General features: G+C 42.7%; 4 protein-coding genes across 4 annotated transcripts in view; 1 reads left to right on the forward strand and 3 right to left on the reverse strand.

Moving 5' to 3' along the window:
* Window positions 1-3,098: 3,098 nt before the first annotated feature.
* On the reverse strand, window positions 3,099-4,474 carry LOC134194112 (putative defense protein 3). The gene is made up of 7 exons (XM_062663017.1): window positions 4,197-4,474; window positions 3,944-4,092; window positions 3,794-3,888; window positions 3,656-3,738; window positions 3,515-3,601; window positions 3,413-3,436; window positions 3,099-3,351 (listed from the first exon to the last, which is right to left on the reverse strand). The coding sequence occupies exons 1-7, from the start codon at window positions 4,405-4,407 to the stop codon at window positions 3,242-3,244; spliced, it is 759 nt and encodes a 252-aa protein (XP_062519001.1). The 5' UTR covers window positions 4,408-4,474; the 3' UTR covers window positions 3,099-3,241.
* Window positions 4,475-6,408: 1,934 nt separating this feature from the next.
* Window positions 6,409-8,122, reverse strand: LOC134194357 (zinc finger MYM-type protein 1-like). Its single transcript, XM_062663285.1, has 4 exons — window positions 7,993-8,122; window positions 7,762-7,887; window positions 7,082-7,554; window positions 6,409-6,972 (listed from the first exon to the last, which is right to left on the reverse strand). The coding sequence occupies exons 1-4, from the start codon at window positions 8,120-8,122 to the stop codon at window positions 6,409-6,411; spliced, it is 1,293 nt and encodes a 430-aa protein (XP_062519269.1).
* A 550-nt stretch (window positions 8,123-8,672) lies between these two features.
* On the reverse strand, window positions 8,673-11,496 carry LOC134194358 (zinc finger MYM-type protein 1-like). The gene is made up of 3 exons (XM_062663286.1): window positions 11,438-11,496; window positions 11,289-11,371; window positions 8,673-11,116 (listed from the first exon to the last, which is right to left on the reverse strand). The coding sequence occupies exons 1-3, from the start codon at window positions 11,494-11,496 to the stop codon at window positions 8,784-8,786; spliced, it is 2,475 nt and encodes an 824-aa protein (XP_062519270.1). The 3' UTR covers window positions 8,673-8,783.
* A 758-nt stretch (window positions 11,497-12,254) lies between these two features.
* The window catches only part of LOC134194217 (putative defense protein 3), a 1,424-nt gene continuing 611 nt past the window's right edge, over window positions 12,255-13,067 (forward strand). Inside the window, exons 1-4 of the mRNA XM_062663143.1 lie at window positions 12,255-12,481; window positions 12,562-12,713; window positions 12,775-12,869; window positions 12,936-13,018. Coding sequence (XP_062519127.1) covers window positions 12,256-12,481; window positions 12,562-12,713; window positions 12,775-12,869; window positions 12,936-13,018 — 556 coding nt within the window. The 5' untranslated portion in view covers window position 12,255. The remainder of the gene's footprint in view (window positions 12,482-12,561; window positions 12,714-12,774; window positions 12,870-12,935; window positions 13,019-13,067) is intronic.

The raw sequence follows: 13,067 nt of genomic DNA on the forward strand, positions 1-13,067 counted from the left end.
TACTGCCAATCAACAGAAAGCTTCTATCTACACACTTTGGACGACACCTGCTACCTGTCAAATGCCTACGGTACCTATGTGTAAGCTTACTATTGAAGGTGCAGAACCTATCACCTGCGTAATTACCTAAGGCCCGGATTTCCGGGTGGAGGCTATAGTAGTCGTTCGATGACCGTACGTACGACCCAACGACCGTCTATATAGTTGGTTAGCGGAGATGCAAATGAAGCTATTTCGACCAATAGACGAGAAGTGGTGTCATTACTGACCAATAGACGAACGTGATGTTATCATGAGGCTCCACCTCGCTTTGTTTGGTAGCTGCTAACGAGAATTCGGCCATCGGGCGTCCGTCCTGTACATGGTGTTTAGTCCTTTGCTTTAAGGGTTTAGCACATACATTTGTACGGGTATGTTTCCCCAACAACAACCAGGGCGAGGTGTGTAGCTGTACCTGACTTGTAACATTTTGCTTGTTCCACAGTGTTTCTGCATAGTGGTTCTCCAGTCTTCCAGCTTGAATTTTGGGTGTGCGTGGCTGAGCGGCCGTGGTGTTGTTGCAACGATCACTAGTGTCGTCTTCAACAGAAATTTGGCGTTTGACGGAAATTTGCGAAGGAGAACGTGCATTGTCCATGACAGCGTCTGTTTGTGGGACAAAGGGGCTCGGCCGACCTGTAAGTACGCTAGTGCGTCTCTATTCATTTCTGTTTTACGGTATCCAAAGTCAGAGCGAACAGACGTCTAGCTAATCTACATGTGCACGTGCATGTTTTCCCGCATTGCTGTTTTGTTTTGGCTCTGGGGTCACCTCATTACAACAGTAGACGACGTCTAGCTAGAGAAGCCGCACCAACAACAAGACGCCTAGAGAGGCTGCACAAAAAACGAGACTTTTACATTCTTGTGAGCTGGAAAATCGGTGGTGAGCTGCTTGTTTGGTCTCCATTTGTAACCTAGGTTTCCCACCAACAAACACAACAATGATCACGCCCGTTACTTCATCACGTAAGGCGAAGATTGCCAGCCGGCCTAGCGTCGAGGCTCTCCGACTTGTAACATTTGGCTTGTTCCATCATTTGGAAACAACTCCATTTGTAACATGCATTTAGAAACAGCGCCTAGCTAATCTAGCTGCATTTGTAACGTTCCCACATCTAATTTTGTTTTGGCTCTGGTATCTATGCCACGCCTAAAACCGGCCATAGTTACGACCTCAAAAGCTGCACAAACAATCACCAGCACAAAGAACCGACGAGCGAAGGTTGTAAAAAATAGAAGCGAGGTCCTACGGGACGTTGGCTGACGGACTGCGTAGCTACCATTTGTACACGGTAGCAGCCAGTCACGTGACATACCTCAAGCTCGACCTGTGACAATTTCAATAATGCTTCTTATTTATTACCCACATCATGCCATTCTGTCATACGATTTTGTCATAGCGCGACTAATTTACCTTCAAGGTGCATACCGGCCGAGGGTTTGCACTTCAAGTGCTTCTTCATTGACTCTGGAGCCGTCGTGTCACTTGTTTCCAGCAATTTTGTCGATACTCTTCGTCATACCGCCGACCGAACGTTAGAACCTGATAGTCATCTTATCGCCGCCGATGGTAGTCCTCTCGATCTTGCGGACAAGATTCATCTAGATTTGTCTTTCGGTGATGCTATCATTCGACATCCCTTTCAAATTGCAAATGACTTTCCATTTCCGGTTCTTCTGGGTTCTGATTTCTTGAGTCGCGTTCGCGCTGTGATTAGCTATGCAAACGGCACGGTTACCTTTACAGAGCATGACTCCGCTGTTCCTATTACTTTATCGATTTTAGATGTATTCACAGATCAGGATAGTACCGCTTCAGCTACTGATCTAAGCAGTTCCGTAGGTCGTGTTTGTGTTCTCACGGTCTCAACTACATCATTCGCTATCTTGAATCCGACAATCGTTACACCTTTTGATTCTACCGATAGGGATCTGTCGTTGGATACAACATCTCCTTGCTCTGACTCGTCTGCTAGCTCGTCTGTTCCGATTAACGACCGCCTCTCGTCTACACAAAGGTCTCAACTTAGTAGGCTTCTTGACGATTATTCCGCTGTGTTTGTACAACATTCGGACGATGTGGGTCGTACTTCCGTGTTGACACACCACATCGACACTGGAGATTAGAACTCTTCTGTTACTTAGATTTGCTTAGCTGATGGGGTTTTCTTATGTTTCACATAGTCCACTACACTTGTATTTTGTTTTAGTTTTAGCGGTACATGAGGACATGTTACCCTCAAAAGGGGACGTCTGTAGAGAAATCAGCACCGCCCACTTCCGGTAGTACATCTACTATAAAGTCTGTTGTAATGCAAATACAAGTGTGTGTTCGTTTGGCCTTCGATCCTCGTGTCTCGAGAGCTTCGCACCCTATAATACTTATATTACTACTTTTTCTCATTTTACGTTTGTATAGAGTAAAATTATATAAATAATATATAATTTTTTGTATTAAGCTAAGTTGGACCATGCATCTTTCTTCGAAAGCACAATTTAAATTTAAGATCGCTTTTAACAGCAACAGAATAGCGGTGTGTGTGTGTGTGTGTGTGTGTGTGTGTGTGTGTGTGTGTGTGTGTGTGTGTGTGTGTGTGTGTGTGTGTGTGTGTGTGTGTGTGTGTGTGCGCGCGCGCGCGCGCACTGCACTCTTTGTAGACAGTCCATGCAGAGGCGTAGCGTTGCATGGGCTAGACCGGGCCACAGTCCCATCTTTGTAGGCATGGTCGTAAAATTTTGGACTATAAATACGTGTGGGAACCAAAGCTGTCTATAGTATATACACCACCTTTCCCACTCTGAATCTACGCTAATAGTCAACTAGAAGCCAATAAAAGTGGGAGTGTCCATAAAATGGGCGCGTCCATAAAATTAGGCGTGTCTCCGCCTCTCGTAGAATCTTAAAGTTTCCCCCCATTCCTAGAGGTCTCGGTAGGCTCCTCTGCTGTTTGTAGAGACTGGACTCCTAGACTAGGCTCAACCTTTCTTAGTGAGAACATGCAGTAAGTATGCAATCTATGTAGAACGCCATTGCAAGTATTGTCAAAGAGACGTACTATGCTCTCATGCATATTATTCAGATTTCTAGATGAAACTAGAACAAAGTGAGAGTTATAGGATTAGATATCAACTCAATAACAACTGTTTGTTTGTAGTCGTTTAGCATGCACTCAATTATCACGAGTTGTTGACATATTTATCAGTCGTCATCCGTACGCTTCAGTTCCGCTCCGTACTTCGCCTGGTACGAGTCGAACAACGCCTTCCATTCATTAAACTTGACACTCCATTCCGTCTGGTCACACCTACCTACAATATCACACACTCTAGAACCTAGAGTCTACGTCTAGAACCATTTCGTTTGTATTACCAGGTCTCTGTGTCAACCTAGCTACTGTTGGAACAAAAAAAGCAAACGAATGAGTGAAGTAACGCTTAAACGTGTTACATAGTCGCTAGATGTGATTGTTACCTCTGTTGCAGGTGACACCCACGTAGCCTGTATCACACACACACGCTGATGCAGTGGCGTTAGCAACACACTGTCCGTGCTCGCAATCTGAACAAGCCATGGTAAGACAAATAAACGTGTTTACTCAAATCGCAATCTTACTATTAGTGTTACTGTCTTCGGACGTGAAGTAATCAGATGGAACTTTCAACCAATAGGTGTCCTTCTTATGCAAGGCCGTGCAGCTATTAGTCAAAGAGTTATAGTGCTCAACAAATCATCAAAGTCTAGGATACTGACAAAGCTCTCAAGTTGTAGCTCGGTATCGACGCAGGCGCAGTCCATGTAGCTTCAAACATGTTCACTCCATTGCGATTCTTATGACTCACAGCTCCCTAAGGCAACATCATTTCAAAAAATGCCTCACTAGTGATAAATTTGCTTTGATACCTTGGAACTTGTGCAGGCTAGGTATTTTCCCTTGCTTGCTGGTTCAAAGGCGGTAAACTTTCCAATAGCTGTGGCATCGGTCCCGTCAGCCTTGCGCACTTGGCACATGAAACCTTTGATTTCGTAGTTACCAGTAGCCCTCAGCGTCACTAAAATTAGATATCTATACTTTATCTCTGCATGCATGTATACAGAGTTGATGCAAGAGAGTGTATAGGTACCATGCATGCGCAGTTGTTTAATTAAGCCTTACTTTTGTATGTTTTTTCAGCTGCGTAGCCGTTACAGGGAACATCCATTGTTACCACATAGGGAGGAGGACTTGTTTGTGCTTGAGCTCCGTGGCCGTAGGGGCTCGTGCTGGGTGCCATAGAAGCACAAGATCGCGCTGGAGGTCCCGTCGGGTAGCCGCTTGCTACTGTCACGATGGCAAGTACAATTGAGATGGAAGAGATCGTATTCATTGTAACCTTTGTAGTACAATGCAGATTCTGCCAAGTGTATTTTGAGTGGTTGCGATCAGCTGATTTTAGCCACGTCCACGGCCGTCCAAAACATCCCGGATTGCCTTCAAAGACACGTATGTATACGGTTGCAGTGACCATCATGTAGTCTTCATGCATGTTTGCAAACAGTAACACAAACAGAAAAATTGAAGTCATCTATCCAGCAAAATATGATTTGTTTGCATAGGCGTTGAGTGGCACTAAACGCCACTGGGTCAACGTGAATGTGTGAGACAGGCTACGTGAGTGTCACGTGCAACAGCGGAAACAACAACCATTTCCAATGTTATATAACCATTGATTAATTAACACACTAAAAAATTATTTTTCTGCTAGTTAGACGCGTATTTGCTTAACTAGCAATGTAACTATTATGTAATAAATAGATGCTAAAATGTAACTACCATGTGGTGTCTAGATCACGTGCACGTGATCATGTATCTTGTACCCTAGATTCATCCTTGGTAGTTAAGTTAAGTTAGAGGTAAGCTAGCAGCCGAGGGTTTAGCATGCACTCCAAGACAGAGACTTGGCTGTTGGCAATACAAATACAGCGCCGGATCCAGGAATATTTGAAAGAGGGGGTTCACCGTTAGCAGTTATTTATAGCATTACTAATTTTCTCTTTTCTAATGAAATTATATGAAATTATTGAATCACGTCTATTGAAAAAGAGGGGTTTGAAACCCTTTAACCCCCCTCTGGATCCGGCCCTGAAATAGAATGTAAAATAGTAGCGGATTCAGAAACTGAGAAAGGAGGGGTCTATAAAAACTAAATTTTAACGACGCCTACTTCGCCTACTTTTGTTAGGATTCAGTCACTTTAATAATTAAGAACTTTGGAGCTGTCTCCCTTGGGCGTAAAAAATCAATTCCAAATAATTCCCCAACAGAAACAAGAACTAGCTGCACCAGCGAGTAGCAGCAAGCTAGCTATCTCAATCAAGGGTTATAGCAGCTAAGGCTATTTATATGTGCCATACATATAATATTATATACATTAATTAAGACATAATGTTTAGTACAATGTACACAGTGGAATTAAATGATTTTACATGTTCAAAACCTTAAATTATTGATCAGCTAGAACAAAAGCAATCTTTATTCTCCTAGGATGTAATGATGCAAATGAGTTCACAAGTAGATTTAGTGCTTCTGGAGATTTCCGAATTCTTTCACATCGATCACTGTTTATTTTCATGATTGCCAATCCATTTAATCAATCATCTGTCATTGTAGATCTTCTGCAGGTTTTAATCAGTTTGAGCTGACTAAAGCTTCTCTCACACTCGCAAGTGGTGACTGGAAGCGTTAAAGTCAACTTCAACAAAACGAATATGTTAGGAAACTGGATCGCATCACATGATTTGAGTGCATCAACAAGCTTTGCTGGAACTTCATCTGCACACTTCCATTTCCGGACCCACATTCCATACTCAATGGAAAGCATGTCATGATGAGGCAAGTCGTCTTTGGAATAATCAGCAGCTTGACTGAGTGATTCTGAAAAGTCATCATGAGATTCAGAAGCAACCTTACTTGGAACCAAATGAAGAAAGCCTTGAACCAAGTACTGGTTTCCAAAGAATCTGTTGTCAAGCTCCCTTATGACATGAGATAGGAACTCATTGTACATGGTTACACAATAATACTGCTCTGCACTACATGTTTCAATGTTGCTTCGATGAGACTGTCGCCTTGCAATGCGCGGTTTGGTCAACTCAAAATCTTCACCATGGAGATCTTGTTCTAACTTAAGACTTTCGGCAAAGATTTTATTGAATTCTTGGACACAGTCCTGTTTCATTTTCTGTAGGATTAAACGTACTGACTGAACCTGCTTGTAGGCATACATGACATCAGATGCTTGCATTTGAAGCTTGACTGTGAGGCCTTTGAGACATTGCAAGATTTCAAGGAGAATCTTTCAGCAAACTAAGAAAGAGGGCGACTGAAGCTAATAAAGATAGCAATTCGCCTTTGTGATTGTATTGCCATCCCAGCCCCAATCAGTACCAAAGTCTTTGTGTTGTCCTGGAAAAACCATAGCTTGCAGAAATGTGTGAAGTGCCGGTAACAACTTAAGAAAGACTGTGTACGAATCAATACGTTGAACCCACCTTGTTTTACAGTCGTCTTTGAGCTTTCGGGCCTTGGCTTCTGGAAGGAATTTATCCATTGTCTTATCAAACAGTCGTTGCCTTTTGGGAGAGAATGCGAAGAACCTTGCAATTTCTCCGATGTATGCCTCAACATTCATGAATGCTTGGATCTTACATGCAGACACTACAGCAAGATTCAATTGATGAGCAGCACAGTGGAAATAGGCAGCCTTTGGAGCTTGCTGTTGACTAGCAGCACTACACCCTGATTTTGCTCCAGACATGTTACTGGCTCCATCGTAGCACTGCCCTCGCATATCACTTGGTGACAATCCAACTGTCTGTATCCAATTTATAATTGCTGCAGCAATATTCTTTCCTGTGATCCTTTCTACCGAGACAAAGGCAATGAATACTTCCTTCACAGTAGCATAATAAACGTAGCGAAGGGAAATTGAGAGCTGCTCTTTGTTTGAAATATCAGTGACTTCATCAACAATGACAGTGTAGTATTTGCTCTTTTGTTACCTCTGCTATGATTTTGTTGCAGATGTACTTGCCAACCACTTCAATCAATTCGTTTTGAATCGTTTTGGATGTGTATCTAGCATTTCTTGGAGAGTTCTTGAGATGTTCAGAGAGAATATTGTCAGTTTCAGCCCTAAAGCATGCAAGCTCAATGAAATTCCCTGGGTTTGAGTGTTCATACTCAGTATCCTCCCAGTTGAAGCAATCATCACGATGGCCACGAAACACTATGCCTTGTTTTCCACACAGCAAAACTATTTTTAACAGAGGCGAAATCACTTTCTTGTTAGCCTTCATCCGTTTCCGAGCCTCGGATACAAGCACTGTGTCAATCGCTTGTGATGGGTTACTATAACAATCCAAGAATGCACTCATCTTTGCCAGAGAAGCAAGATGGTAATCAAGCTTGCCACGAGCTAGCGTCCTGTCAGATAGTTTTCGCCATGTTCTAAAAGGTGCAGTCACGAACTGACCTGTAGAATGTCCACCAGGTAGCTCCGCAGCAAAAACTGCACAGGCTCGGCAGAATGCCCCATCCTCTGCACGACTGTAATAGAGCCAAGGATATTTCTTAAACGAGATTGTTGTAAGGTGGCGATATTGTTTAGAAACATTACAGTACGTCTTTGGGTAATAGAAAGGATCAAGATTTGGCTCAGATGTAAGCAATTAGTATTTACGTGTTGGATCCAAGTCATTTAACTTCTGGTTTGCTTTCAACAGTGCTCCAATATCGTCAGGAGAGAAAGCAGTGCTCGACTCAACTTGGAACAGAGTGGTGGCACTGGGTGACATTCGACTTAGACCTGTAAACATTAAAATTAATCGGTGTTGTGATAGTTTGTATTCTATTTGCAGCTACATGTATGTAACTTAATATTTAAGATTAATACTATTTATAATCTATTTACCAGAAGCATCTGGGGCCCCACAAGGGTCTTCTGTTACACCGGTTTGTGATGGCGAACCTATATCTGGACTTAAGTGTGACTCTCCCTTAGACTCTGTAGTAAAGGGAATAGTCAGTATATGGTAATCCATTGAATTTTGTCAAACGCTAATATATATATATATATATAGTATATATGCAAATTTGTCATCTGCATTTACCCTCTCTGCTTCTTTGGGAGAAGAATGAAGTGATAGGTGTAGCAACATGTCTCTTCATTTTGAAGTATTTGTTGATGACTTCACGGAATCAGTAGATGCGTGGGATTGTAGAATGAAGTTCTCTGAGAATGAGCAGATCATGCGGCCTCGATCTACCTTCCTTTTTGCGCGCTTACAACAAGCCTACAGTAACACGATCTCGGCAACCCGGCGAAAGGACTGGACCGTGCACCTGGTAGTTTCGAAACTTAGCTAGCTGTCTTTAATTAAATATACTGTTGAGTAACTCAGTTCATACAGTAATACAGTACCAAAGAACTGGTATGTTTGTATTATAATGAAAAATCGAATCTGAAACAGTAATGCTCAGCTCAAAGGGGGGTCTATAGACCCTATAGACCCAGCCTGAATCCGCCACTGTAAAGCCGGGAGTTTCTGGTCTGTGATGTGATATGGTATTCAGGGGCGTAACTAGCATTAAAATTTTACCGAGGCAAGTTTTATATCAATAAGGCAATATATTTAGCCTCAAACTACTAGTAGTCTACTACATATATACTTTAATTAATTAATCAAAGTGAACATGGAGCCTCTATAACGACAATTGCCCCAATCGGCGGTGTCCTGTACAATCAAATCTTTGTAAGACATTCTCTCTGCTTACAGCCACGTCTCTATGAATATATAAAAGAGCTAAGCCACACAGTCTTTCTTGCGTCATTGTTGATCTCGACCACTCCTTCAATCTCCGGAGAGCCGAAAACGATCTTTCGCACGGCACGGAACCAACAGGAGATGTTAGAATAAGTTTGAAAATCTCATGAATATTGGGGAAATATTGACTGTCTGCCATCTTTGCGGCATCCGTTAATGTTACTCTCCTGTCTTTCTCAGGAAGTTGAAAACATTTGGTTTTCCAAACTTCTACTTCAGGCTCGAATGTAGCTCCATTTGGTAAGTCTGGACCATAGAAGAGCTTAATTGAATTCACCTCAGATCTTGTTATACTGCTAACACTGCTAGGAAGAAGTCTATACCCAATGAGCATTGATTCAGATGTATCAGGGAAGCGATTGTTGAGCTCTGTCACAGCGTGATCAATGAAAGGGTAGTACACGTTTCTTCTGAAGTATGCCACAGCGCTGTCCTGTTCCGCAGTCTGCATGCCAGCATTGCTTCTGTAGGTGCTTCTTATTGCGGTTCTAGGTTTATCAATTTGGGCATCCACCTCGCCTGCAACTGTTTGAACTCTTTCCCATAATTCTTTAAACTTGTCTTCACGTCGTTGCGCAGAAATCGTTGTGCGAAGCAGCTTGGCTGTTTGATAAGCCTTCAGAACGTCACAGTTTGGAGATTGCAAAGACTTCGTCAGAGGATCACAAAAGCTCAGAATGTACTGACTAACGACCAAGCAAACAATAAAACTAGAGGACTGTAAAAGTCTGAGGTAAGATGAAGCTTTCGCCCTCGAATCAGTGCCAGAGCTCTCTGCAACAATATCTTGCAGTGCAAGGTATATGGCTTTGTATTTGGCCAAGACACTGGACAGTGTTGCCAATCGAGCCGACCACCTTGTCTCACACAGTACTGGGACTTGCCTTGATGACGATTTACGAATAAGCGTATGACTTAGTTTCGAAGTTTCCTCCTGTTCTAAGTTTTCTTCTAGTTCTTCTTCTGGTTCTTCTTCTTCCTTGTCTTCTGCTGTAATCAATTCAGCTATGTCTCCTGCTATCAAATGCCTACAAAGGATAACTTTTCTTTTTGGACTGCCTCCTAGAAACCACGTCAGTGTTCCTAACGAGTTAAACAAGTCCTGAATTAAAGGGACTTGCCTACAAGAAGATGCAATAACCAAATTCAGTCTATGTGACCGACAATGCTGGTATATAGCCTTTGGTTGTAACTGAAGAATTCGAGCAGAGACACCGGAAACTTTTCCTGACATAACTGCAGCACCGTCGTAGCCCTGGCCACGAAGATAACGAATATCCAAATTGCACTCTTTCATAAAATTGACAATAGCATTGAAAATAGACAGAGCATCTGCACAATCCAATTTGACGAATCCTAAGAACTCTTCTCTCACTTGAACCTGACCGGGTACAGAGTCGTCAACAAACCTGATACAGACTGACATCTGCTCTACGTTAGCTGTATCTGTGCACTCATCCGCCATCAACGAAAACCATTTAGCGGCATGAGCATCTTCCAGTATTTTGTCTCTCACCTCAACACCGGCTAACTCTATCAGCTCATTTTGTATTTTCGGGCTCTTGTAACAGGCGTTCTTCTTTCCGTGCTCTAGATGACTTTTCAGAGTAGGATTGAACTGAGACTGCCAATGGAGGAAGTATTCAAAGTTACTGGATTCTTTTCTCAGAACTTTGTCCCAACTGTGACCCCGAAAGGGAACATTTCGCTGACCGAGAGCAATAACGACATCTATTACAGCTAGAATAATTGCTCGATTACGTTTGACTCTCTCTTCATATTCTTTAGATCTGCTGGTACAAATATCATTTTTCTTTCCTTCGACCACATTCTTGAAAGATAATGCTTTTATGCAAGCATTCTTGTGAATTTCACTTTTCTCATGACAAAGCAGTACACCACGCTTTACTCCAACTGCGTTCTTCCAGTCACAAAAGCCAGTTGTCTTGAAAGCAGTAGCAGACAGTGACTCATCACCAAACAGCACACAGTAGCAACAAAAGCAGGCGTCAGTACTAGGAGAATATCTCAGCCATCTGTATTGACTCTCCCACTCTGGATTGTAACGACGGCCGCCCGTGCTCTGAAATTTACAACCGGTGGGTGGACACCATTTATTTTGCAGCAGGCATATCTTGTCAACGTCGGAAACGACTCTGCCTTCGTAGTAGATCGGATCATTCACTGACACTTCTTTGTCATGAGCAGTATCTACAAAGAAAGTGTTTACAAGCGCTACGGTATTACCACCTGTTTCAGTAGAATATGTATAATATTATATGAACCTTATTACATATTCTTAGCATCTATGACGATAACACATTGTTCGATATCGCTCAGTAATTCGCGTCTACTAGGATCACATTTAGCATTGGTACTATACCTTCTGCAGAATTCACTACAGTCTCAAACGGGGACGCAGAATGTACAGTTTCAGGCAGATCGCTTAAATCACCGGAAGATGTCCTGATGAGAAGAACAAGTCACGTACCCCAAAGGGGACCCCATACTTCTGCAGAACAACTTTCTTACCCAAGACATTGCAAAAGAGATAGTTGCTTCTTTTTCTTTCTCTTAGATGGTGGCTCCATCTTACTTGGCAGTCAGCTGTAGGTTTCTCGAGCCACGTGTCTTGCAAGTGCTTCACGTGCCAAGAACGTGCGCTAAAGTTGAGTATCAGAGAGTTTACGCACGCGGTTTCAAATTTGAAAAGAACACGATAGCAGATTTTGTTAGTGCAGAATGTCATATCTTCTGCTCCTAACCTACATGCAGCAAAATTTTGCAACGCCACACCCTTTTTTTTTACCGAGGCAACTGCCTCGGTTGCCTCATGCCTAGTTACGCCTCTGGTATTGTAGGCGATTGTAAAGTGTATGCAAGAGTGTCAAATCAATTAACGAATGGAAGGCGGTGTCAGTCTCGTACCAGACGAAGCACGGTACTGGCATCAAATAATGTGTCATTCACACAATGATGACAAGTAGACAACTGGTGATAAGTAGGGACGGGTGCACGCTAAGCGACAGCAATCTGTAACCTAATAACAACTCTCACTTTATTCCAGTTTCATCTAGTATATGAATGAGAACAATGCATCAGTGACAATTGCAATGGCGCTTTCCTTGCATGTTTATATATCAGAAACGTCGAGCTATACAGTCCAGACGTAGATTAGAATATGAACTGTAGTTAGAGCAAACATCTACATTAGACTTCGATTGATCATTGTACGTCTATTATGATGTGTGATAAGTAAATCCGGGATATTTCAAAAGTTGGGCGTGTTTAAATGACTGCCTTATTTAAGTTTACACTCTTAGACCATCACACATTACTTTGTCAACTGTATGGGAGAGCTTACCATGAAGATTTTGTGTTCTATGTTGTTTGCATTGGCGATCCTGGCCGTAGCTCAGGGTTACGCTGCCGGACCTCCAGTGGAGGTATGCGCCTCGATGGCTCCCGACACGAGTGCTGATGCACACGGGGCTCCACCACAAACAACACCTTCTCCATACGAAGTGACAATGGACGTGCCCTGCAACGGTTACGTATCTAAAAGGAAATACAGAAGTATATACATCATAATGTTTTGCCCCACTCTCTTTGCATGAACTAGTAATTCAAGGTTTAATGATGTTATCTAATTGTAGTGACTCTGAGACCTACTAACAGATCATTCGAAATTGAAGGCTTTCTATGCCAAGTGCGCAAGGCTGACGGGTCGGATACAACGGCCATTGGCCACTTCACCGATTTCAACCCCAAAAGCAAAGCTAAAAGCTTGGCTTGCACCTCTCCCAAAGTGTCGAAGCAAATGTCTCATTAAAATATGTAAATAAAGATCTAACAACTTTTTGTCTCAGGGAGCCGTCGCTCACAAGAACGAAGATGGAATTCACGAGTTTCAAGCCATCTGGAAAGCACCATCGAGCATACCAAACTACAACTTGAGAGCATTGTCAGTATTCAAGATTACTAGGGTATTGCCCCTCTCTGTGACTATCTAAATTCTCTGTCTCTCTAGCTGCACAGTTGTGGAGCACAAAGACACTTACTGGTTGAAAGTTCCGTCCGCCTACTTCACGGCTGAGAAGAGCAAAACAAACAGTAAGATCGCCACCCGAAATTAACACAACGAAATCAGCCGCAAAGAAGG

The sequence above is a fragment of the Corticium candelabrum genome, chromosome 18 (assembly GCF_963422355.1).
Source record: "Corticium candelabrum chromosome 18, ooCorCand1.1, whole genome shotgun sequence".
In the NCBI taxonomy this organism is placed as follows: domain Eukaryota; kingdom Metazoa; phylum Porifera; class Homoscleromorpha; order Homosclerophorida; family Plakinidae; genus Corticium; species Corticium candelabrum.

Excerpts from the sequence above, each read along its gene's own strand:
- LOC134194112 (XM_062663017.1), bottom strand. The coding sequence starts at position 4,407 with ATGAATACGATCTCTTCCATCTCAATTGTACTTGCCATCGTGACAGTA. Across the intron at positions 3,889-3,943 it reads TAGCCTGCACAAGTTCCAAG|GGAGCTGTGAGTCATAAGAA; the intron begins GTATCAAAGCAA and ends ATGTTGCCTTAG. Across the intron at positions 3,602-3,655 it reads CGAAGACAGTAACACTAATA|ATTGCGAGCACGGACAGTGT; the intron begins GTAAGATTGCGA and ends TGGCTTGTTCAG.
- LOC134194357 (XM_062663285.1), bottom strand. The coding sequence starts at position 8,122 with ATGGATTACCATATACTGACTATTCCCTTTACTACAGAGTCTAAGGGA. Across the intron at positions 7,888-7,992 it reads TGGGGCCCCAGATGCTTCTG|GTCTAAGTCGAATGTCACCC; the intron begins GTAAATAGATTA and ends TAATGTTTACAG. Across the intron at positions 6,973-7,081 it reads GCAACAAAATCATAGCAGAG|GAAGTATTCATTGCCTTTGT; the intron begins GTAACAAAAGAG and ends GCTACTGTGAAG.
- LOC134194358 (XM_062663286.1), bottom strand. The coding sequence starts at position 11,496 with ATGGAGCCACCATCTAAGAGAAAGAAAAAGAAGCAACTATCTCTTTTG. Across the intron at positions 11,372-11,437 it reads TCTCTTTTGCAATGTCTTGG|GACATCTTCCGGTGATTTAA; the intron begins GTAAGAAAGTTG and ends TCTTCTCATCAG. Across the intron at positions 11,117-11,288 it reads TGTAGTGAATTCTGCAGAAG|ATACTGCTCATGACAAAGAA; the intron begins GTATAGTACCAA and ends CTTTCTTTGTAG.